The sequence below is a fragment of the Ctenocephalides felis genome, unplaced genomic scaffold, assembly GCF_003426905.1.
Source record: "Ctenocephalides felis isolate EL2017-DRISC unplaced genomic scaffold, ASM342690v1 CF-g0.4_SCAFFOLD_03573, whole genome shotgun sequence".
In the NCBI taxonomy this organism is placed as follows: domain Eukaryota; kingdom Metazoa; phylum Arthropoda; class Insecta; order Siphonaptera; family Pulicidae; genus Ctenocephalides; species Ctenocephalides felis.
In genome coordinates, this window is record NW_020539727.1 from 10,860,807 (window position 1) to 10,885,245 (window position 24,439).

General features: G+C 30.4%; 1 protein-coding gene across 1 annotated transcript in view; it reads left to right on the forward strand.

Annotated features, from left to right (window-relative positions):
• The first annotated feature begins 5,525 nt into the window (after positions 1-5,525).
• Positions 5,526-24,439, forward strand: part of LOC113389146 (histone-lysine N-methyltransferase setd3-like) — a 60,526-nt gene continuing 41,612 nt past the window's right edge. Inside the window, exon 1 of the mRNA XM_026626200.1 lies at positions 5,526-6,442. Coding sequence (XP_026481985.1) covers positions 5,691-6,442 — 752 coding nt within the window. The 5' untranslated portion in view covers positions 5,526-5,690. The remainder of the gene's footprint in view (positions 6,443-24,439) is intronic.

Consider the following 24,439-nt stretch of genomic DNA (forward strand, 5'->3'; position numbering starts at 1 on the left):
CTTTTAATCAAGCAGTAGTGCTATCGATTTTCACTTAAAAAAAGTCTAAATTAGTGGTGTATGGCATCGTGCCTTAAGGCAAATTGCTGGAACTTCCCGTACCGTAATGAAATATTCGAGAAATTTTAAACGTTTTCAAATATATTATTACAAATACTGTAACTTTTATTACTTTTGCTATCTTGTTATATCTGAGCAAATCAAATGTAAATCATAGATAAATCAAATCTCCAGAACATTAACAATCGTCATTTCTGTAGTAAATAGTTGCCTAATTTACACAAAATTGAAAAAGTGCTCCCTTCAGTCACAGTCTAAACGCATTTGCAAATAATTCTGTGCGATATTTTCACTTATACTGTGCTTAGCTTGGCGGCATTTTCACATTTTCAATAGTTTTCACCAAATCGAAAAGTGCTCCAATACATAAACAGTCTAAACGCACTTGGATTATCATTTGTACCAGAGTGGCGCTTAGGCTGTGCTTAGCCTGGGTTATTTTTTTTTAATTTTTAATCCAAAATTACAAAAATATTTTATGGAAAATCAAAAAAGATGTAATAATTTTTTATCCTCAAAAGCAATTGTTTTGTTAATACAAGCAGAAAGTTTTTTAGATCATTCAAATCGGACGCTTAGTTCACTCAAAAACTGCCATTTTATGCACATTTAGCTCTGTATCTTCAAAATGGCGGGACCTGTCTTTGCCAAAAACTAATCACTTCTTCTCCCAATCATTACAAATTGAATGTTTTTCAGATCATTCGAATCCGATACTCCGTTCTCTCAAAAACTTTATTTGTATTTTCTGCACTCTTTTCTCAGTATCTCCGTAACGGCTGGACCTTCTTTTGCCAAAAACTAACCAGCACATCTCTCTATCAATAGGGATCGAATGCTTTTCAAACCATTCAAATTGGTTGATTCGTGCGCCCGAAAACGTGGACAAAAAAAAATGCGGACATACAAAACACACACACACATCCATTTTTTCTGAGTTATGCCAAAATATTTAGAAACCTTCAAAACGTAGAGAAATGCAATGCATTTTCATTTTCAATTTTCGGCCCATTACTATAACTATAACTACCCTACGCGAAGTTAAATATATGCCTCTAACCCTTACCCTATTACCTTACCAGCAATAGAAAAACTTTAAGAATAAAAGTATATCAAATTTGGCTAAATAAATTGTTGTGTTGCCTTTAAATCCTGTATTCGGACGTATCTTCATTTGATAATATTGGCCACGAAGGCGGCAATCTTCATGGCATTGAGCTTTTACACCATGTAGAAAAGGTGGCTTATTTGTATCGGATTTATTTTTGTCACTTCTAAAACTAAAGTCCGCGTAACAACATATGTAATGAATAATCAATAATTATATCTTCTTCAATTAGAACTTAGTGACAAATCATTATTGTAATAAGAATTTGCAACAAATCTATCCAAACTCAACGTTTGGCCTCTAAGTCAGAAGGTCCTACAAATTGCAAGCCAAATCAGCAAATAATTCCGGAAAATATAATCATTTCCGCAAAATATCACTTCCCAATTTTTTTCATCAATCCATTTTTTAATTTCTGCATCCAGTCTCCACAGTCCATTGACTTTGCTCATAAAAATCGTTTTAGATTTAAATCCGTTTCAAATATGAATGACAAATGTACGTCAATCGCCTACGAAGCGTGTCTTGTTTAACAATTATTTGTCATTCGCAAATTCAATGCCGGCTAAATGATATAATTAAATTAATATGAAACAATTCCTTTCACGTACGAAAATAAACATTAATTGTTGACGTTTGGTAATGCGAAAAATATTAATTACGACACATGACAATGAAGTACTTTATAAGAAGTTTGCATTCGGAGTACGTGCCGAAACCTGATTTTTTTGCGTCATTGGGAAGAGGATTTTCATTGATGAAATGTGGCCCGCATATTGGATAAACAGAAGTCTAAGGGGCTACGTGATTGAGGAAAAAAATATAAGTAAGGTAAATGTACCACGGTAGGGTAAGGTTGATTAAGGGGTACCCTTTAAGGGGCCGCCTATTAATAACGTGATCGATTTATAAAGATTTTTGGACACTCACTTAATAATATTTAAAATTAGCCTCCTCCCTATTAAAGCCTCAGGTGATTAATCAACGCCCCCTAAAAAAATAATGTTCTAATTTAAAGTGCATTTAAAAGAAAATTTTTGGTTTTGTATGATTTAACCCTTTTTATTCGGATGCAAAATACGTATTCATTCTGCAATTTGCGAGTGGAAAGGGTAAGATCGAAGAGTAAAATAGAAGGACTGAAAGGATTGGGAACAAGAAGAATGCAGATGGTTGACGACATATGCAAGAAGAGGAAATACAGGGAATTGAAAGCCGAAGCACCAGGACAATCTACAACATTTTCATGCAATTTACGATATTTTGAGACAAAATGCAACATTTTCAGACATTTCAGTCAATTTGCAACATTCTCTGACAATTTGCAACATTTTGAGACAATATGCAACATTCTCAGACAATTTGCAACATTTTGAGACAATCTACAACATTTTCTGGCAGTTTGCAACACTTTCATGCAATTTGCAACATTTTGAGACAACCTACAATATTTTCTGGCAATTTCCAACATTTTTAAGCAATTTGCAACATTTTAGAACGATCTGCAACATTTTCTGGCTATTTGCAACATTCTTAGGCGATTTACAACATTTACTTGCAATATTTTCAGACAATTTGCAACATTTTCGGATGATTTTCAGTATTTTTAGACAGTTTGCAACTAGTTTTCAGGTCAACTAGAACATTTTCAAGGTTTGAGAACATCTTTAAACTATATAGATTGTTTTTTGAGTAACTAGAACATTTTCAGGCTATGTAGAACAATCTAAAAGATTTTCAAAGTAACCAAAATATTTCAGACTCTCCAGAACATTTTCAGACTATGCAGAATATTTCAACATTATGCAGAATACTTCCATACTTCCAAGTTATCTGGAACATTTTCTGAATATATAGTACATTTTCAGCCTTTCTTGAACAATTTCAGATTATCTGCAGTGTTTTCATACAAACTAGAACATATATCATTAAAAATATTTTCATACAAGCTTGAACAATTTCAAATTATCTGCAGTAGACATCCAGATTATCCACAATATTTCCAAAATCTCTATAACAATTTCAGATCATCTGCAACATTTTCAGACTATCTGCAAAGTTTCAACAACATTTTCATAGTATCTAAAATATATTAGGAATATTTATACAATTTTTAGAATATCTAAAAGACAAAGACTCTTCAAGAACATTTTCACATCATATGCAATGTTTTGAGACTATCTGCAAATTATTCAAAGTATCAAAAACATTAGATTTCAGACTATCTGCAACATATTCAGAGTATCTATAACATTTTCGGAATATTAAGAAATGTTTTAAAATATCTTGAACGATTTTAGAATATCAAGAACATTTTTAGACTAACTAGAAATTATTTGCAGACTATCCAGAATATTTCCAGACTCTTTAGTACCTTTTTCAGATTATACAGGACATTTCAAGCTATTCAGAATATTTGCAAATTATGTAGGTTATACTATCCAGAATATTTCCAGACACTCCAGAACATTTTCAGATTATCTGCCACATTTTGAGACTATCTGCAAAGTTTACAGGCAATCTAGATAATTTCCAGAATATGTAGAACATTTTCAAAAAATATTTGGAACGTTTTCAGAAAATGTTTGCTTGTTCAGTTTCATACACCAACCTTGATTGAAGTTGCATAAGAAAGTTTCACTTCAATAAATTAGCTTCCATTTAGATAACCAATTTAAATGAAAAAAAAAACGCAAAATATATCAGATATGTAAATCTATTACCATTCGAATTAAAATTATATTTTTAATAAAAGACAAAACATTTCAAGTCAACTTTTCGTTTTTTACGATCACAGCCTCAAATTTGTGAACATAATTACGACAAACATGAAATTGTCAGTTTTTAGAAAAATATATTTGATAAAAACTGAGTTTTGCAATGAATTGTTTTTGCTTATTATTACTAATCAATAATATCACAAATATAAATTGAATAAACTTACCGGTATCATATGAAATCCTGTAACTGTCATCTTAGGTTAGTCAAGGTCAACTGACAGTCCACATTGACTTCAAAAATTATTATTTAAATTCGACAACCGTGCTATTTTTATTGCAACAAAACCATATTGTTAGTATAGTATTCTATAAAATCATGATTTATTTATCGTTTGTCTTGATCTTTCGACGAAAATAAAAATACCATGGCACAACGTACAAACCCGCCATTTTCTAGCTCTTTATTTTACAAACCACTTGTTGCTAATTAATGGCTTATAATTTAAAATATAATTGTCTAATTTTATTCCATTTACCACAATTCACTTTAATTTTTCTAAAACAAGCACCTTTAGATATTATTTATCATATTGTGCAAACGTAAAAGTTTTTAACTACAAAAATAGCTGTTTTAGCAATGTGTTACAATGACAGCTTCAAAGAAGTGAAGTTAGCTGCAAACCGACAACCACAAATCAGAACAATGTCGCGAAAAAACAAAATGTCAAAATAAATTAAGAAAAGTACTTTAATTTGTGCAAAATCAGTAATTAAAATTAAAATAAAAAAGTTAAAGTGATTAAAATTAATATATTGGTGTGTTTTATTACAAACATTTATGGAATTTATGGAAATACTCCAGGTACATTAGGTATAAGATTTTAGCAATAATACTATAACCAAATATGATACGATTGATATGGGGTTAAGTATTGGAAATTATACTTTTTAATAATCTAATATTAAATGCTTCAAATTAAGTTTAAACTTTTTACACTATACTTTTATATCTTTGCACTATAGTATTCTCTAATATTATTATTCTTCAAAAAAACTTCAATCAATACTTGAACTTTGACATTGATTTTGGCATTCATTGCTCTACTAAAATAATGTTATTGATTAAAATGATTAAACCTTAAATCGTATATTACAATTTGTTACACATTCATATAATTCTTTAATTCATTATGATTATATTATTATAACTGTTCAATTTTATCACTATATACAGTGTACTTTTCAATGCTTTTAATAACATTATTGACTAATTGTCTCTAATTTTGCTCAGCTTTTATAATGAAAATATTGCATTTTATGAAATTTGTATAAGCAAATTTCCCCAGAATCTGGCTATTAAAAATAATTATCCTTACAAAGTTAGTAAATTTGAATTTCAAATCTCCCGCCAGTTATGTTACTACTGCCGCCATCTTGTAGACAACTAGTTAATGGACGAAAGTTGCTTTGGTTTATAACATGTTATCTACTAAAATCGTTGATATTATTGTTATCCAGTTTATTTCAAAAAACAATAGAATGTTAATTAGTAGTGTGAGTTTATTATTTTGATAATTAAATAATTTTGATTTCAATATCACATGTATTGCCATCTTTTGTGAATTTTCTAGGTACGTAACGTCCATCGTATTGTTTTGACATTTCCCATCAACGTGTTCTATTTTTAAACATTTTCTTAAGGTTAAGTTTAGATTTCGATTCCCCAGTGTCATGTTACAGTGCCGGAAAATAAGACGTGTTTTAACCTATTATTTAGTTTGTTAAATAATTTAAAGTCAAAAATGGGGAAGAAAAAGTCCCATCAGACCCGGAATTGTGCAACCGGCGATCACAGACATTTGCCTAAACATAAACGCCAGGAATTGAATAATTTGGTAGAGAAATTATTGAAAGTCACTAGTATTAATCCTGATGGTCCAGGTATTGGTAAATTATGTGACCTCCATGCTGAATCACAAGTTATTATTGATCGTATCCAGCAAATTGAAAGCGAGGTTAAGAGCCCTATACACTTACAAAATCGCAACGCTTCTCTAGACACGTTTTTATCATGGCTAAAACAAAATGATGCTAAATTCGAGAGCATCAAAATCTCCCACTTTCCTGAATATGACTTAGGCTTAGAAGCTACTACACCAATCACTAAATCTTCTGTCATCTTAGAAGTACCTCAAAAACTTATGTACACGAGTCAATGTTGCGATGTAGCAGACTCCAAAAAGCTTTTCGATACTGATAAAATGTTAACCAACATGCCAAATGTAGCTTTAGCTTTTGCATTAGTCGTGGAAAGATTGAATAAAGACTCGTTTTGGAAACCGTATTTAGATGTTTTGCCTAAAGACTATTCTACAGTTTTGTATTATAAATCTAATGAATTGCAAGAGTTGAGAGGGTCTCCGAGTCTGGAGATGGCTTTGAAACAGTGCAGGAGCATTCGGAGGCAGTATGCATATTTTTATAAGATGCTGTGGACTTCATCTTTTGCTCTATTTGAGAAGATTAAGGAAAAATGGACTTATGACCTGTATTGGTAAGTGGATAAGTTAATTATAATGTATATATATATATATATATATATATATATATATATTTGAAGTATTTTGCAGCTCAATCATAAAATTAAAAGAAGGTAAATAAGACAAATTCTTGATTAATTAAACGTTTCAACACTTAATGCGTCATCATTCTGTGATCAAACCAGAAAAAACACAAGAACATAAAATTTATTAAAAACCCAAAAATTGTACTATAGAACAACATAATTAATATATAATTAATAAGCGAGCAACATAATGACCCAATTTGAAGAATGTTCATTCAATTTTATGTATTTGTATTTTTCCTGGTTTGATTACTGAATGATGACACACATTAAGTGTTGAAACGTTTAATTAATAAAGAATTTGTCTTATTAACTTTCTTTTAATTCGATGATTGGGCTGCATAATGCTTTAAATATGTATCAACGTCGACACAACTATCATCACATATATATATATATATATATATATATATATATATATAATATCCTGCTTCTCTGAAATAATATGATTAAAAAATAATAATTTCAAAATATCATTGTCAATGGTAAATTTGAATTTCTAGTCTTTAAATATATAATATTTTTTATTACTCGTAATAGTACACAATATATTCTTATTTTTATCCTAACGATACATAAAATCTTTCAAACAAAACTAAAATTCTGCATACACATAATAATAAATAACTAATAATTTCATCTCAGTGTTAGTGATATTTAAAACATAAATTAAGAGTCTTATAAAAATATATACATACATAAATTATATACATTGATACTAACATGCTTTTCCTGCATTGATATCAGTGAAAGGTTTTTTTAAAGTGATCCCATAAATATTCTTGAATATTCCTTCGAGACCTGGTATCGAGAGTGTGTAACTTACCATTTTTGGATCTCGATATCATAACTACAGGGCTCTCTTTTGGGGCACACAGATCATGCTGGAGAATAGGTGTACGTCCTTTGCAAAAAAGTAGTCTGTTGTTATATCGCATTTTGTTTTTGCTTTTTTGACGCCATCTGCAAGCAATAAAAATGCAGAGGAAGACTAAGATTGATAAACCACCTATAACCGAGCTGGCTATTATTGCAGATCGGACTCCTAAAGCTTCAACGTAGCTAAAATGACCATCAGAAATGTCTATGGTTTTGTATTCACTTTCACTAGACAAGTCGACGTGTAGGATTTCATTATTGGTATCAGAGTTGCCTGTGTGTTCCATCAGGACATCCATGAGTCCCTGAGTGCTTTCTTTTACCTCCGGTTCACTACTTGGTGTAACTGGTTGGGACCTGGAGTTCTTTTTTGTAGCTCTGGAAGGTAAGGCTGTAGCGATGTTATCAAAATCACCCATGGATCTACTTTTTTTGATGAAATCTGGTGGAGGTTTTACACGACTCATGAAGCCTAGTACTGACAAATCAGAACTTTCAGCTAACGAATCAGTTTCAGCTGATAAACGCACTCCACGCATATGGGATAAGTCGAAATTTGGAAAGTTTTCAAACATAGCAACCTCGCGTTCAACACTTGCTAAATCTCTAGGACGTCTAGTAGTGGTTGTATACATTCTTAGGTTAGCCAAACGGTTTTCTTCCTCGGTAAGTCTTTTATCAACTTCTGCCAAGTGCAGTTGACTCGAACCACGTTCCCTGTGGTCCAACAACTCCTCCAAAGTCATATTTCTTTCTTCCAAAACCCGACGCAATCTATTGCCTCCACGTCCATTCAAAACTTCCAGCAAGTGCCCTCTATCGAATTCCCTGGTGTATGCTGTATCATAATCATTGCTATCGAGTCTTAAAGAATTATCAGTATGTACTATAATAGATTCTTGTAAAACTGTTTTGTCAGTACTTGTCACAACTGGTTCTTTGTAAGTTGTCCTTTCAGGTTCATAATCTATAGACATTGGTGATGTAGAGTGTCTCCATGTAGTACGTTCATATTTAGTAGTAGGTTCTTCTTTGTCGTCAACTGTTGTAGGAACTTCTGAACCATCTTCAAAACTTATGGACGAAGTTTGCTCGCTGTTGAGGAGTTCAGTACTTGATGCAAAAAATTCACTGGATGTACCCTGGACTTCCACATATGGATCTTGAGTAACAAAAATACTTGCTCTGGTGGTTTCTTCCACTCGTTTTTGTATCATCAGGAAGAGTGGTTGCAACAGTACTTTCTTTAACACTCCCAACCTCATAACTTCTTGTATAATGCACACTCGTGGACTGATTCATATGCCAACCTATTATCTCATCAGGTCTTGGTGTTTCTGCATGCACCACCACAACTTTTTCACTACTATCTCAAATCTTACCATTTTCGGAGCATCATCCAAACACAACGGTATTTCCTTTACCTTTTGGAGGTGAAGTTGGAAAAACAACAATTGTCGTCGACGGTTCAGCAATTTTATACTTGACTTCTTTTTCTTGATCATCTCTGCCAAATACAAACTTGATGCTTTCGTTTTCTATGGGCTTGAATGATGAACTGGTTCCACTGATGAAAGTGAATCTGGTAGGCGCGTTTGATGGAATGTCGAACTTATTTTTTGTGTCTTCGGGATTTTCAAGTTTTGATCGCCAAATTGGAATTTGAGTTGGTTTTTGTTCTTCGTTTCGGAAAGGCGGCTGGAGTTCAGTGCTGACTTCGTTTTGGTTTCCTGGTGGTATGCGTTGACCATATGCTGAAAGAGACACAAATCTAGAAAATGAATCAGATAAAATATAATATCTATGTAACTTAGAAATATTCTACGATAAAGTCATACAATTTTCCATGATAGCGAATTTATTAGTATGAAATATTTGATTTTTACAAAACAATGGAAATGTTTTATAGAAAAATAACTAGGAGTTCAGTTCCATTGTTGCGTAAGAGCCACCTCTTACTGTTATAATATTTGATATATTGATATACAACCATCACATGAAGTAATTAATCAAAGCATTATTCATTATTAAATATTAAAACCTAATACATAAATCAGATATAAAAATATGGATTTATGATATTATAAAACTAATAGTGAAAAGTAACCCTTTCTGTTATTTCCTCTTTTATTTCGGAAAGTAGTTTATCTCATAAGATTTCTTTCACTTTTATAGAGTTTTTTCATTATTTGTGTTAACAATAAATCTCGGCTGAAAATCGAAAATGAAAATTTTTGCATATCTTCACGTTTCAAAGGTTTCCGAACATTTCGGCATACCTTAGAAAAAATTGATGTGTGTGTGTGCGTGCGTGTGTGGGGGGGTCAACCGATTTGAATAATTCAAAAAACATTCGATTCTTACTAGATCTAGCCGTTTCGGAGGTACGAGGCAAAAACTGCCAAAAATGGTATTTCAGTTTTTGAGATAACGGAGCGTTCGATTTAAATAATTCAAAAAACATTTTTTGTGTTGACGAAAGGAACAACTGATAAAATTTTTGAAAAGGCAGGTCCAGCGTCTTCGGAGATCCAATAAAAAAAGTAAAAAATAAGGCCATTTAGGGGACAAAAATGATCATTAGACATATGTACATCGTATTATCAGATATTTTATAAATATTATAATAATAAGTACAAATTTTATGTACATTTATATGGGTTCCATACCAATGTTTACACGTTAGACGACTACGCGGCGCTTACGCGCTTTGATATTTCGCCTCCAAATCAGCTTTGCAGCGCGATTGCTTAGAAAAAATGTTCAGAATTTTCAAAATAAATCAAAATACAAAAAAATCAAAATATAAAAAAAATCCAATTTTTCAAAAAAGTCAATTGTTTTCAAAAATTTCAAAATTTCTCAAAAACCAAAATTTTTCAAAGATTTGCAAGTTTTTTTTTAATTATTTGGTTTTCAGTACGGGAAGTTCCAGCAATTTTCCTTAAAGCACGATGCCATATACCACTAGTTTTAGCAATTTTTGAAAAGGGATTTTTCAAAATACTGCTGATTCAATCAAAATTTTGGAAAGCAAAATAATTAGAAAGTAGATACTGATTAGAAAATAATTATGGCACTTCAGAATGTTATTTGGGGGATTTTGAGGAATTGTTGACAAATTGCTTCAGAATGCTGTTTTTTATATTGTAGATACTTTTGAGTTTTATTTGTAACATTCTAGTTAAATATTAGTAAGTTATTTAATTAGATTTTTTTATTGGGCAATAATTTATTTGTTCGAGTCAAATTTTTGGTGTGAGTATCAAGATACTCAAATATAAAATTATCTGACCAATGATTAACCAGTGGATTTTGTTGGAGCGATTCTGTCTCACAACAGACTAATGTTATGGCAAGGCCATGTTATGCTCCAACATCCATACATTATGCTACTGAATCATACTGAACGAACATGAAATACGTCATGTATTTGCTGTGCATTCAGGCATTTTACACATAAACTGCAACGTCACTCGTATGTTATGAAGCTGATTCAGAAAGACCCTATTATCTAGCATCGTTTTGTTGACATTTGTGCGGTTTCTAGGTTAGGTTTTCTATCTAAAAACCTGAGAAATACCAGTGACTGCATAGCAACCACATGGCTTTTGTCAATATTTAGTATGGAAAGTTCTTCATAACATAGTCTTGCCATAACATTGGTCTGTTATGCTGCAGAATCGGTCCATTTATTCATTTATGTTTAAGGGGGTATTCTACTGTAGAATTTTGAAAAAATCGAAAAATTTTTTTTTCCATATTTTCAAAGTTTAGTTATTCAAAAATATGTCATTAAAAGGATTTTTCAAAATTACTATTATTTCCTGAGTTATAGCCGTATTAGTAACGTGGCCTCGGTTCGGGTCCGACTTGTCTCAAAACTTTGATCGCGTTTTTCTCGGAACTACTTTTTCGAGCTGGCGGTAAGGATATCTCAAGTTCTAATGAACCGATTTACTTCAAATTTGGAGAGGATCTTCCCTATACATCGCTTTATCGTATGGACCTTGCCCAAAACTATAACTTTTCATTTAGTATTTTTAAAAAATACGGAATTGACAAAAAAACATGAAAAAAAGTAATTTTTTTTCAAACTGCCGCCATTCGAACAAAAATAATTATTTTAACTTATCCAAGGTTCATACGATAGCGGCATCTATAATAATTAAGAATCCATCTATTTTTTATGTTTCAAATCACCAGTAGGGTTGGAATCATGTACGCCAGGACACCCTCTTTTTTTGGGAACCTCCACTTTGACTGCTCATAACTTTGTGAATTTTAATTTTTGTTTTTTAATAATTTTTTGATGTAATAATAAAATATCAATAAATAAATGATAAAAAATCGATTGTAAAAATATTATTTGTTTCCTTTAAACAGCGCTTCAAAACCGGGCGAAATTCATGACTCTAAAGTAGAATACCCCCTTAATGAAGAATGAACTTCCATACATCGTATGGTCCTGGTAGTTTTTTTCTATTTCTATTTCTATTTTTAAATTTTATCAATTAGTTACCTGAGTTGGTCTTAATTGATACTGCGCTGGGTTCAACCAATGCCGACAAGGCCCTGCGTTTTCCTTTGATCAGATCAGACAAAGTTAATTTCTCTGTTGTAAAACTTCACTTAAACTTAATCCTGATGCTTGCTGCTTCAATATCGACTTCAAATCTACTGCACCAGTATCACCAAAGCTATTATTTTCCTAAATAAATAAATGAAAAAATATTAGTAACGTTAAAGCAGAAATGTTTTTCATACGAAATCCATTTCAAGCAGCTAGATCTGTCGATTTTAGTCGTTTCATTGGGATTTTTAATAACTGACATTCGAAGTGCATTAAAAATAAATTTCTATAAATCGTATGGATTCATACAATCATGTCTAATCTTAAAATATTTTCTCAGCATGGGGCCGTTGGTTCAAATGCAGTTTGAGCCAAAATGTTTGGTGTTTTCTTGCACATATATTTTTCTCCAATAATCTTTAATATGAATTTGTATAAGTATACCCGTTGACTTGTAACATAAATATTATTTTTAACTTCCCGTAGTTTATTTACGTAAGTTGTAGTAATCGCAAAAAAATCGAAAATGAAAATTTTTATATATATTTACGTCTCAGAGGTTTCTGAACATTTTGGCATATTTTAGAAAAAATGGATGTTTGTGTGTGTCTATGTGTGTATGTATGTGTGTGCGTGCGGATACAACTTTTCGTCGACGATTTCGGGAACACGGTTCAACCGATTTCAATTATTCAAAAAACATTCGATTGCTGTTGATAAGTATACGTGCTGATTAGTTTTTGGCGAAGGCAAGTCTAGCCGTTTCGAAGATACGGGACAAAAAGTGCCAAAAACGGTAACTCAGTTTTTAAAAAACGGAGCGTCCAATTTTAGTAATTCAAAAAACATTTTACTTGTATTGACAAGATGAAGAACTGATTAAATTTTCATGAAGGCAGGTTTAGCGGTTTCGGAGATCTAATGAAAAAAGTAAAAAAAAATGCCAGGGTCAAAAATGATCATTAGACATATGCACATCAAATTATCAGATATTTTATAGAGATTTTAACAATAAGTATAAATTGTGTTTACATTCCTATGGGTTCCGTACCGATGTTTATCAGTGAGACGGCGACGCGGCGCTTACGCGCTTCGATATTTCGTCTCTATGCAGTTAAAACATTACGATTGCTTTGAAAAAAAGTTTAGAATTTCCAAAATATTTCAAAATAAATTTTTATTCAAAAAGACTTTTTTTCAAAAATAGTAAGTTTTTGTCAAAAATTTATAGTTTCTCAAAAAACGAATTTTTTCAGAGTAATTTTTTTTTTTTTCAAAAATGTTAATCTTTAAAAAAAAAAAACTTTTGGTACAGGCAATTTGCCTAAAGGCACGTTGCCATGCGCCCCACCAGTTATACATATTTTTTATCCATATATGAATTGATATAAGCATACTCCTTGACTTGTAACATAAATATTATTTTCATATATTTGATGGGCAGTAGTATTTTTTCATCAAATTTAAATCTATACTTTTGGAAAATTCGGGACAGTTTGGAACAAAAGATCTAAGTGTTAACTTCGTACGTCTCTTATTATTCCTTTATTGTCTCTAAATACACTCTCCACAATATTCATCTCTAGATGTCAATATTAGTCTCTCACAAAATATAATCTACCCACACATATAGATTATTTTTTGCTATCCTCTCCATATATCATGCTGTTTATGACAACATAAATTTGGGACAAATATTGGCTTTAGAAAAATCTGGGACTGTTCTGGCTAAATCTGGACCTATGGTCACCTTACTAAGTACCTACATCTCAATTCTTAATTATTGAATTGATTAGGCTGATTATTTACAATTACCAGGAAATTCACGCAACTTGCCTTAAAGAAAATTGCCACTAAAAGCCATTTAAAAAAAAATTGTTTTAAAATTAAAATTGTTAGTATTTGAAACCAAGTCAGTGTTTTATTATTACCTCAACTGACGCCTTGGTGGTTTGCACCACGACAACCTCGCTCTTCGCCGGTTGGTTTCTATTGGAAAATCTGGATTGCGAGTACGGAACCCTGTACCTTTTCTTCACTGTATTACTATTATTATTACTATTATTATTATATCGTGATCTTTCTCTGTTGCTTCCGAATTGATGTTGCAATTGCCTGATACTGGTGGTCGATGGTCTGGGAGTAAATAAAGGTGGTTCTCGTCTTAAGACTGTTGCAGAAGTGGTGGACGATGGTACAGGCGTTGGTAAGAAAGTTGGACTTTCTTTTATTATTACTTCAGGTACGGGTTGTTGGTCGCTTTTGAATTGTAGTATTCCTTCGTCAGATGTTCTGGGGAAAATAATAATAATAAATAGTCGTTATATATATTCTATATTTGTTGACTAATTACACTAAAAAATAAATACGGATTAGTTAAATTGGGAAATTCTATAATCAGTGTTAATAATAGTCGACTCGTACATATGTACGAGTTCGTACAATACATATTGTACGAATATTTGCAACTGTTTTATAACGCGGTTCCCACATTTACGCGGAGTTGATGTATCAACAGCTAGATCGTGGGATTCTTATTTGACTCTTATCCTACTAGGAAACTTATTTTACTAGGAAAATTCATGCAACTTGCCAAAAGGTAAAATGCTACTAAAAATAACCTATTTTGAAGTCATGGCTTCAAATTATTGTAAACAAGTTGACATTTCAGAATACTTTTTTTTTCAAAAATTCCATTTAAATGGTAAATGATCAATAAACAAAATCTCGACACTTCTTAATGACGAGTATATTCGTCAAACACAGTTGACTGGTTAAATAATTTTTTTTTACTTGTATATATCTGGACGAGGCCTCCTTTTCCTTTTTCTCCTCCTGCGCAGAGGCGGAGCAGATGCATTTTGCCCTTCTCTTGGCACCTGTACTGATGCTATCGTCGTCAAAGTACGCCACTGGAAAAAATAATGGAAATTATAAAATAATTCATCAATTATAAAAAATTATTTATGCAATTTCAAAGTTTATCATTAAAATTTTCTTCATTCAATTTAACGTTTATATAGATATACTAGCTGGCCCGATAGACGATGTCTTGTACCCATGTCTACAATTCAAAAGTTCCCAGTTTTATAATATCCTTTTAACAGTAAAAGTACCAGCAATATCATCTTGGATTTTTCGACACAAAATAGTTGCTTCATTAATGTTTTCAATAATTTTTATAATCATTAAAAATTTAATACACATTATTACTTAAGTTCATATTTTAAGTGAAGTAATTTGTTAAATCTTGTTCATATGTGCACTATTCAATCAAGGATCAACTAACTACATATTCAATATCTAAAGCCAATCAAATAAATTTTTGTCACAATGAAATATATAAACAATTTTTAAGTATTTTTTTTGTATTGTGAAATATTTTATTAAAGTAATGCAAAATACGACATGCATAAGTACCAAAAAATAATCTGTGAAACTAAATTATATAATTCATCTGCCAAACATGTACTGTTGACTGTATCTTATATTATTTCAATTTCTGGCACATCTCAGCTCTTTTTCGGAAAAATGTAGACATTACATATTACTTATTTTAATCATAAATTTATTATATTCTAATATTGTCTAGGCTCAAAAGTGAATTGAAATTTCTGGTTGACAGTTCTCTTTTGACATAATATTTTCAATGCCAAACAATGATATGCCGTTTTTGCAATTTTTTACATTTATTTCTACAATATTGCTAAAGTTTTATGATTCATCACATCTAAAAAATTTTCCTTAACAAACTTCAACAAGATTGATCAAAATCCGAAAGAAATAAATTAAAATAGTGTGGAGATGAACGTTGTCGTCTAATTCCCATCGGGACGAGCATGCGTTCGATCGCAAGCAATAGAAGTCATTTGACCATTTTTTTCCTATGTTTTCTTATTTATGAATATAATAATGTATCACAGCCTTAATAAAACGTAGATTTTTGAATAATTTAAGTAATCGCTGATGGAGAAAGAATGGATTTTTCTCTGATCTCCAATTGTACTCCCTTTTTCTCGTTGCCAATGCGAGTTCTTCAATTTAATTCCGCATCAATATACGCTTGTCTAGATATTTATCAGCTATAAATATCCATCATTAGATACTTCGCAATTAATTAATCGTTATGAATTCGTAAACATCATCTTTGGAATGATGCCAAACCGTAAATCTGTCAGTATGATGGCAAAACAACCATCATTCGTTGGGAATAACGCGTTCCGACGGAGAAAGTGTTTTATACGGCGATCGTGCCATCTCCCAGCCTGCACGAGATTTCTTTTTGACGAGCCCGATTATTAAAAAATATTCCGTAATAAATTGCACGATGGAAGAATCAAATTAAACACGAATGTAATGGAATTATATCAATAAAAATTATTTGAAAATTGATAATGTATAAGTGTTTCCTTATGATGAGAGTCACGGTAATAAAAGAACTTTGAAAAAACAGTGGTGACGAGTGTAATCGTCCATCACAGTTAGATGTGATGGACGATCAGAACAATATCTCAAAAAAACGAGATCTATAAATTTTTTATTTTGAAAATTTATTCGAGATTTTTATAAATCAACCGCGGAGTGGCTTGAAAAATGACTCCAGATTCACATTTTTGTTCTAGGAAGAAATTAGCCTTTTTAATGAACAAGAAATACCAGCATGGCTGTTACATTTTTTTGAGCAACTTAAGATTTCTTCCTACCAGCATAAATTTTTCTTTGACATACTTATGATCAATATTAACTAAACAGTACACAAACGCAACAATTTAAATATATTAACATATATACAGGGTGTCCCAAACTCAACGTCAAGTCAAATTCGAGAGAGAGTCTTGTAACTTTCATAAAAAAGTAGAAAATTTTTAAGATTTCTTTTTACCTGCATAATTTTTTATTTGGGTCTAACAATCAGTGCACGATTGTAATAATCAAATATAAATATAATAATATAATAAACAGGGTGTCCCAGAAATCAACGTCAAGCCAAATTCGGGAGATAGTATTGCAACTATCATAAAAAAAACGTTTGAAATTTTTTTTGGTCAACTTAAGATTTTTTTTACCACCATAAATTATTCTCTGGGATGAAATGACCAATATGAGCAATCAGTGCACGATTGTAATAAGCAAATATAAATATAATAATATAATATACAAGGTGTCTCAGAACTCAACATCAAGCCGAACTCGAGTGAAAGGAATTGATCATAACTAAATTAGAAAAAAAATCCATGTAGTTTGAAAATTATGGGCTTTTAAGTGTAACTAGAACTTTGATTTCGTATTTAGACATTTTTCACAGATGTTAAAAATATATAACTAAAGTACTAAATTTTTGTGAGCAAGTTTAACTGTAACACGTTTGTCATTAACTATTTATTCAATTTATCTGAGAACGATCTAGTAATTAGTAACTAAGATTGTTATTCTTTATAACAAAATTTATGAAACCGTCAAAAATAATCTTATCCAAGTGTTGCCATTATCAATTAGGATAATCTTTCAAACATTATTAGTTTTTTTTTTTAAATTCGCTTTCGACAATTAACGACAAAATTATTAATTTATTGAGTTAGCATTTTTTTATCATAATTTCGATTTATGAAAACCTTAATCAAATCAATCAGTCAAAATCAAATCAGAATAATATAAATGCATTATATTTTATATTAAAATATTGTAAAAATACTACTAAACTAAATACTTGTATTAAATATTAAAATTAATGATTAGAATAATCTGTATAGCACTTGCCAGATTTTTTTTATTTGCTTTTATGAATTAACAGAAAAAATAGAATTGAATCATAACTCGGTAATGTAAATTTTATTTATTGTAATCAAATCTTAGCTCAGAAATGTAAATAAATTTTTCATAAATATTTTTGTTAAATCTTCTAAAGCCAAAGAAGTAGGATAATATTAAATCATGTAACTATTACTAAAAATACATACTCTAAATTTAAAGAATTTAATTGTAATATGACGTACACTAATCAATTGCTCATAAAGTGCTCAAGCACTTTTTTTAAAACATCAAACTTCTTTTGTTATAGTTTAAGCCTTTAAAACTGCAATCAGCAAACAAAAATCATTAATGGCTTTTATTTACTTGTTATGTACTTAAAAATTGTACTTTCCAAAGGAAAAATGACAAAACGTCCACATTTTTGCCAAAAATCCTAAACTGATTTTAAAAATTTCAAAAATGTTTTTAAATAGTTGGTTGGTAATTGGTCTGATCAGAAAAGATATCCAGCCAGGACACATAAAGAAAAATTAATGCAACTTGCATCAAGGCAAAGTGCCATTTACATCTAGTTTATTTAATAGTAAATGTTGTATTTGATCTTTTATTTAAAATCTATTAACAATCGTTACCTTTATATTTGATCTAGCAATTAAAACTTGAAAAAATACTTTAATTGTATATGTATTTAAAGTTAATTCCAATGATTTCTTAAATGCAACAACAAAATAAATACAAACTAATTAACAACATCATTGTCTTATTATTGTTGTTGTTGTTAATTTTTTCTGTGATTTTGTCCAAGTACCATGTATTGTTCATTTTCTTCTCAATTAACTACTTAGAAGGACGACACTGGTCAAAGACAATGGTAAATCATGTTTAAATTTTACGATGGAAATTATCGTCAAAACGATTTGGCTTTGATAACTGTTATTATATTAAATGTGAATGTTAATTATGGGAAGATGATAATTGGAATTTAATTAAGAAATACATCTGCTACATAAGTTTGTTATTACATAGATATTTTATAAACAAAAAGTCAATTAATCGTTGTATAGATCATAATAAGATCGGCTGAGTACTCGCTGAAGATCAAAAACAAAATTCTAAAGTTAAATTAAATATTTTAAAATAAAATTTTGGCAAATTATTATTATAATAAAGTTTCTGTAATTATATAGTTTTATCAACTCTGAATGGTATGTTAGGATAATTTTAATAATTTAATTTGGAATTTTTAAATATATTTCATAATTAATTATTTTATTTTATCTACTACTCATGTTTGTTATAACATACCTAGGCATTTTATTATTTAGTGGATCAGAAATATTTGTTTTCATAACAAGATCGTCTGAGTACCCACTAAAATTTAAAATAGTGCCTATCTTATATATAAAATTCTTCTGATCGTAAAGTCCAAGATTACGTTAAAGCAAATTACTTTTCCCCGTAAATATTATTTCTATCATATCAAATAACCTTCTTTTCTCCAACTAGAATCTTCTCACGACTAAGGCAGGATCATCGTAGTTATCTAATCGTAAAATATATGAAATGAGAAATAACTTTCGCAATATCAGACATATATGATCAGAGAAGCATATGGAATCCAGGTGGTATTTCAATACCAAATATAAATAGTAGCATCGTTATATTGTAAATAACAGATGGTACATTGGTTCTAAATATTTTGCTGTCATCTTTTTTTTGTCAGTTATTAGTAACAAACTAAAATTTTATTGATTTGTTTTTGAATCATCCTAAATTGAAGACATAAAATTGCTAGTGCAATACGGGGTTTTAAAATAATTAAGGCATGTCTTCTTAATAAATAATTGGGTTTTTTGAAAATAACTTAATAATTGTCCTAAATTGAAGACATAAAATTGCTAGTGCAATACGGGTTTTTAAAATAATTAAGGCATGTCTTCTTAATAAATAATTGGGATTTTTGAAAATAACTTTATAATTTACTAACTGGGCTAAAAATGGAATGGTGCGGCGTAATGGTCAGCTCGATATCAAGCAGGTATCAAATTTCTACTAGAGTTTATAGATGAAGTGACCCCATACGTCCCGTTTCGGCAGGGGCAGTCCCGGGTTTTCTAAAAGCAATATTTGTTCCGGATTTAGATCTTTTGTCCCGTATTATACTGATTTTTCGAAAAATAATGAGTAAATATTAATAATTTTTTCTTGTATCATTAAATAGCATTTGATATTTTAAGGACCCCCTGCCCCCGTCTTGTCCCGTCTCGTCCCGGATTAGTATAACTAAAAATTGTTGTCGCGGTTTTGGCTTAAAAAATATGGTTATCTTATTATAGAACTCAACTAGTGGGGCGCATGGTATCGTGCCTTAAGGCAAATTGCTGGAACTGGCACCTTTTGCTCCGTATCTTTGAAACTGCTAGACCTGCCTTCACCAAAAACTAATCAGCACGTCTCCTTATCAACAGCAATCGAATGTTTTTTTGAATAATTGAAATCGATTGATCCGTGTTCCCGAAATCGTCGACGAAAATTTGAATCCGCACACACATGCACACACATACACACACACATACATCTATGTTTTTCTAAGGTATGCCAAAATGTTCAGAAACCTCTGAAACGTAAAAAAAATCATTTTCGATTTTTTTTTTGTGATTACTATAACTTACCCTATGCGAACCTAACTAAATAATTGTCTATTTGTCTATTTGACCATTTCAAATAGGACGAAAACAGAACATCAGTCACATTCAGTATATTCAAAAATAACTATCGTAATTTCAAAACCATACATAATTCTATCTAGTTAATTTATAAATTTTATAAATATTTCAATTATGAACAGTTGTAGAAATCCAAGCTGCCCTTTTGAAAAAGAAGCAAATCGCTTCTTCTTCAGTCGTTTACTATGACCATAAATTCAAGGTTGGTACAGATGCGTGTGCGTGCTGTTCACCTACTTTTCCCGATACAAGAAGCAACTTGTTTTTCCCACCGTCATCTTCTAAATTAATAGTATACCTAGTACCTACTATGTATGTATGTACCACACTCCATCATCAATATCATCATCATCATCACTGAGTTTTCATCGCGGAGATTAGAACATCAGATCCAATCGTTGGAGATCTGGATGATCTTTCAATGCAGTTATTCTAATGCATATCCGCTTAGGAGATCATAGATGGACAAACAGTTAAAAAGTAACATTCTATTGTATAAATTTATTGTTTTGCATTTTTAACTTCCTGAAGGAAGGGCTTGTTTTTCTTAGAAAATCCGATTTCCGATTATGTTATGGGGCATTCTAGTGCAGAAATTAAAAAAAAAATGCATTTTTAACTTCCCGAAGGAAGAGCTTGTCTACGCTTGAAAATCTTATTGATAAAGGGGTTATTCTAGTGTGGACTTTTCAAAAAAAAATTTTTGTTTTTTAATATTTTCAAAGCTTAGTTATTCAAGAATGTGTATACGAGAGGATTTTATTAAAATCTAAATAATTTTTGGAAATATACAACTTCCTTTCCCAAAATTATTTTTAAATAAGATGTCCAGGATGTCTCGAGTTCTACTAGACCGATTTACTTGAAATTTTCAGAGGATCTTTCTTGTAGACTTCTCTCTGGCACATACCAGTCTCATCCCTAAATTTCAATTTTTACTATTTTTAAAAATTCGAGAAGCTCGAAAAGGTGGTAAGGAAATGGTCTTTTCTTTTGCCACCATGTCGTCATTTTGTCAATTGCACTGAATCCTAGTATTTTCCATTACGACATCATTTTAAATTAATCCTTTTTTTGAATTCCATTTGGATTACCAGGAGGGTTGCAATCTTGGGCATGGTCACGTGCCAATATTTTGGGACCCCCCACCACTTCAACAACTGCTAATTTTTTATAATGATTTCATAAATATAAATATTATATATTTTTTTAAATTAATAACTTTATTTTACTTATTTCTTGTTAAATCAATCATTAAAAAGAAATAGTAAAAAATCTTTTGCCTTCATTCACAATAAATCAAAAATATCCTAAGATTCATGTCTCTCTACACTAGAATACCTTCTTGATCTTATTGATTATTTTCAAATATCGGAAATTCTCTTCGACCTAAAGAAAAAATGCCACTTATACTTGGTAAAAAGTTAATTTCAGTATTATTGCAAGTTTTTTAAATTGTTTTGTTTTTTTTATGATTATAAATATGGATGAAATTAATTTGTTTGGATTTTCCTTATTTAAAAATGGTTTAATTTAATTTTAACATGAGTTTCAGGTGTAAAATTGTATAACTAATAATTAAAGCAAATCTACAAAATGGACATTAAACGAATAACAAAATCTTACTTACGATAAGCAATAAAGAATGGAATTAATCTTAAAATCATAAAAATCTGTGCAAAAGATGTTATCTGTCTTTTTAAATCTATATATATAAAAGAGGATCGCTTTATGTGCTAACACTTATAACTCACGAACGGCTGAACCGATTTAGATGAAAATTGGCAGGGAGGTAGTTTAGAGCCAGGAGAAGGACTTAGGATACTTTTTATCCCGATTTTCAGTTTAATTGATAGTATATTTATATATATATATAAAAAATACTAGCTAGCCCGGCCACGCGTTGCTGTGGCTCAGTAATTGGTGGCAGAGAGGTAGTTTAGAGCCCGTTTTTCATTCTAATTCAGAATTAATTATTTATAAACTATCCATGTAGTTTATTCAATCTATGATACTATATATATATATATATATATATATATATATATATATATAAGGTGAAGTGAAGTTTAATAATAATGCCGCGACCAAGACTGAAAAAGAGCATTACTTACATTTACATGTACATTTTGTCGAATAACTTATTCCCAGTTATAATTTCCCAGAATTTATCAAAGAATGGTTAGTAATATATGAAGGTACGGGGTTAAAAGTTTCACGACCAAAGTGTCAAAATCCAGTAAAGCTGAAGCATTGTTTAACAACATTATTTGAAAGTGAAGGGAGAAAGATGTATAACCAGCTATAACCTTGATTCTTATGACTTTGATATTGGGAGATAAACGGTCATCTTTGAAAATCCATAGTAAAAGTATTTTCTTCTGTTGGTAGCTTTTTAGCATTAGTTAAAAATGTAATTATTTTGTAAAATAATTATTAATTTATTATTGTTTTTATAATACCTCATTGTATATAGCATTCAAACAACACATCCTTATACACTTATAGTATTAATATTTTTGATTCTCTAGAAATTGTTTAGAATATACCTTACTTAGCAAAACAACGTTTGCCGGGTCAGCTAGTTTTATACAAAAGCCTTAAAATTCACTATTTTTGTTTTGTTAAACTTCCTAGTCACAAACGTGATTTTTATTTATTTTTGTGAACGTTTTCTAACAAATGTAATATTTTTATTTCTTTTTGTAAACGTTTTCTAGTAAAAGACAATATTCATCAATGTAGAAAATATATATTAAAAGGTATAATAAAAAACATAAAATATTTACAAAAAATTAATATAGTATCTTATTTAAAAATATCTAAAATTATTTTTTATAAATTGAACTAATTTGAATAGTTTTTTTTAAATTGTTAAGAGAAAGATATGGACAATCATTTTTTTTAAAAAAATAGTAAGTCTCTATATTAATTCAAAGTAAATTCTAGAGTTTTTGGTAAAGATTTTAAGTTATAAAAACATCTGAAAGCTACTAGTAAATTTGTGGCAATACAAGTCGGCGTTGGTTTTGTAATTACTAAATGAATTTATTACAAATTGATAAATCATTTGTTCGACTAATTATTGTTAAATAGATTTTCTATAGTTGGAAGTCCCTGTATTTATCCGAGATGACTCATTATTTATAAACAATCATCAAACGGCTATTATAATCGTAAATTATGCTTTTATACATATATAATTCAAAGTTGTTACTGGTTGTTGAGTAATAATCTACGTCGGAAAATTAGCGATTACATTATATCATTATTTATTCAACAAGCTATATAAAGAAGAAAGCTAATTTGTTTTTAAAGACGAATAAATGTTCTGATCAATGATAACTACTTTTGTTGAAATAAAACGAGTTTTTCATAATAATAACAACAATGTGCATGGGAATAATAAACATTTATTGGTAATAATTATCCAGAATTAATTGTTTTATGGAATTTTTTGTTATCACTATTGGACTTCTAATCAGGTTTTTCTATTGGGCTTTATATTCAATTTAGGTTTTATATTGGCTTCAGACAGTTTGATGCCAAGCAGCAGTATGATAGAATTCACTTGAAAATATAGATGTCAATATGTTTCTAAAAAAGCTTTTACTCGGCATTGCTGCACCAATAAAAAAAAATTCATCACAAGGGACCACCGCCTGGGTTGCCATCTGTTTAATATTAAAATGTCAGCTCATACAACTCGTTATTTCTGAAATATATCTATCTATTATATAACCACCAAGAAATTCTACCCAATCTTACTTTTTTATCAAATCTTTTCCAAATTCACGGTACCCGAACATCAATTCATTAAGAGTCTCGGTATCTTCTCCGATTGTTCACTGAAGGTCTTCAAATATTGCACGGTTCTTACTTACCATCATTGACCATTGTTAAGTGGAAGATTCAACTACTGAAAATATTTCCCAACAATGGCGAAAAAAAAATTAAATAAGATACCAGATAGATAGCACCATTACGAGGTGCGCT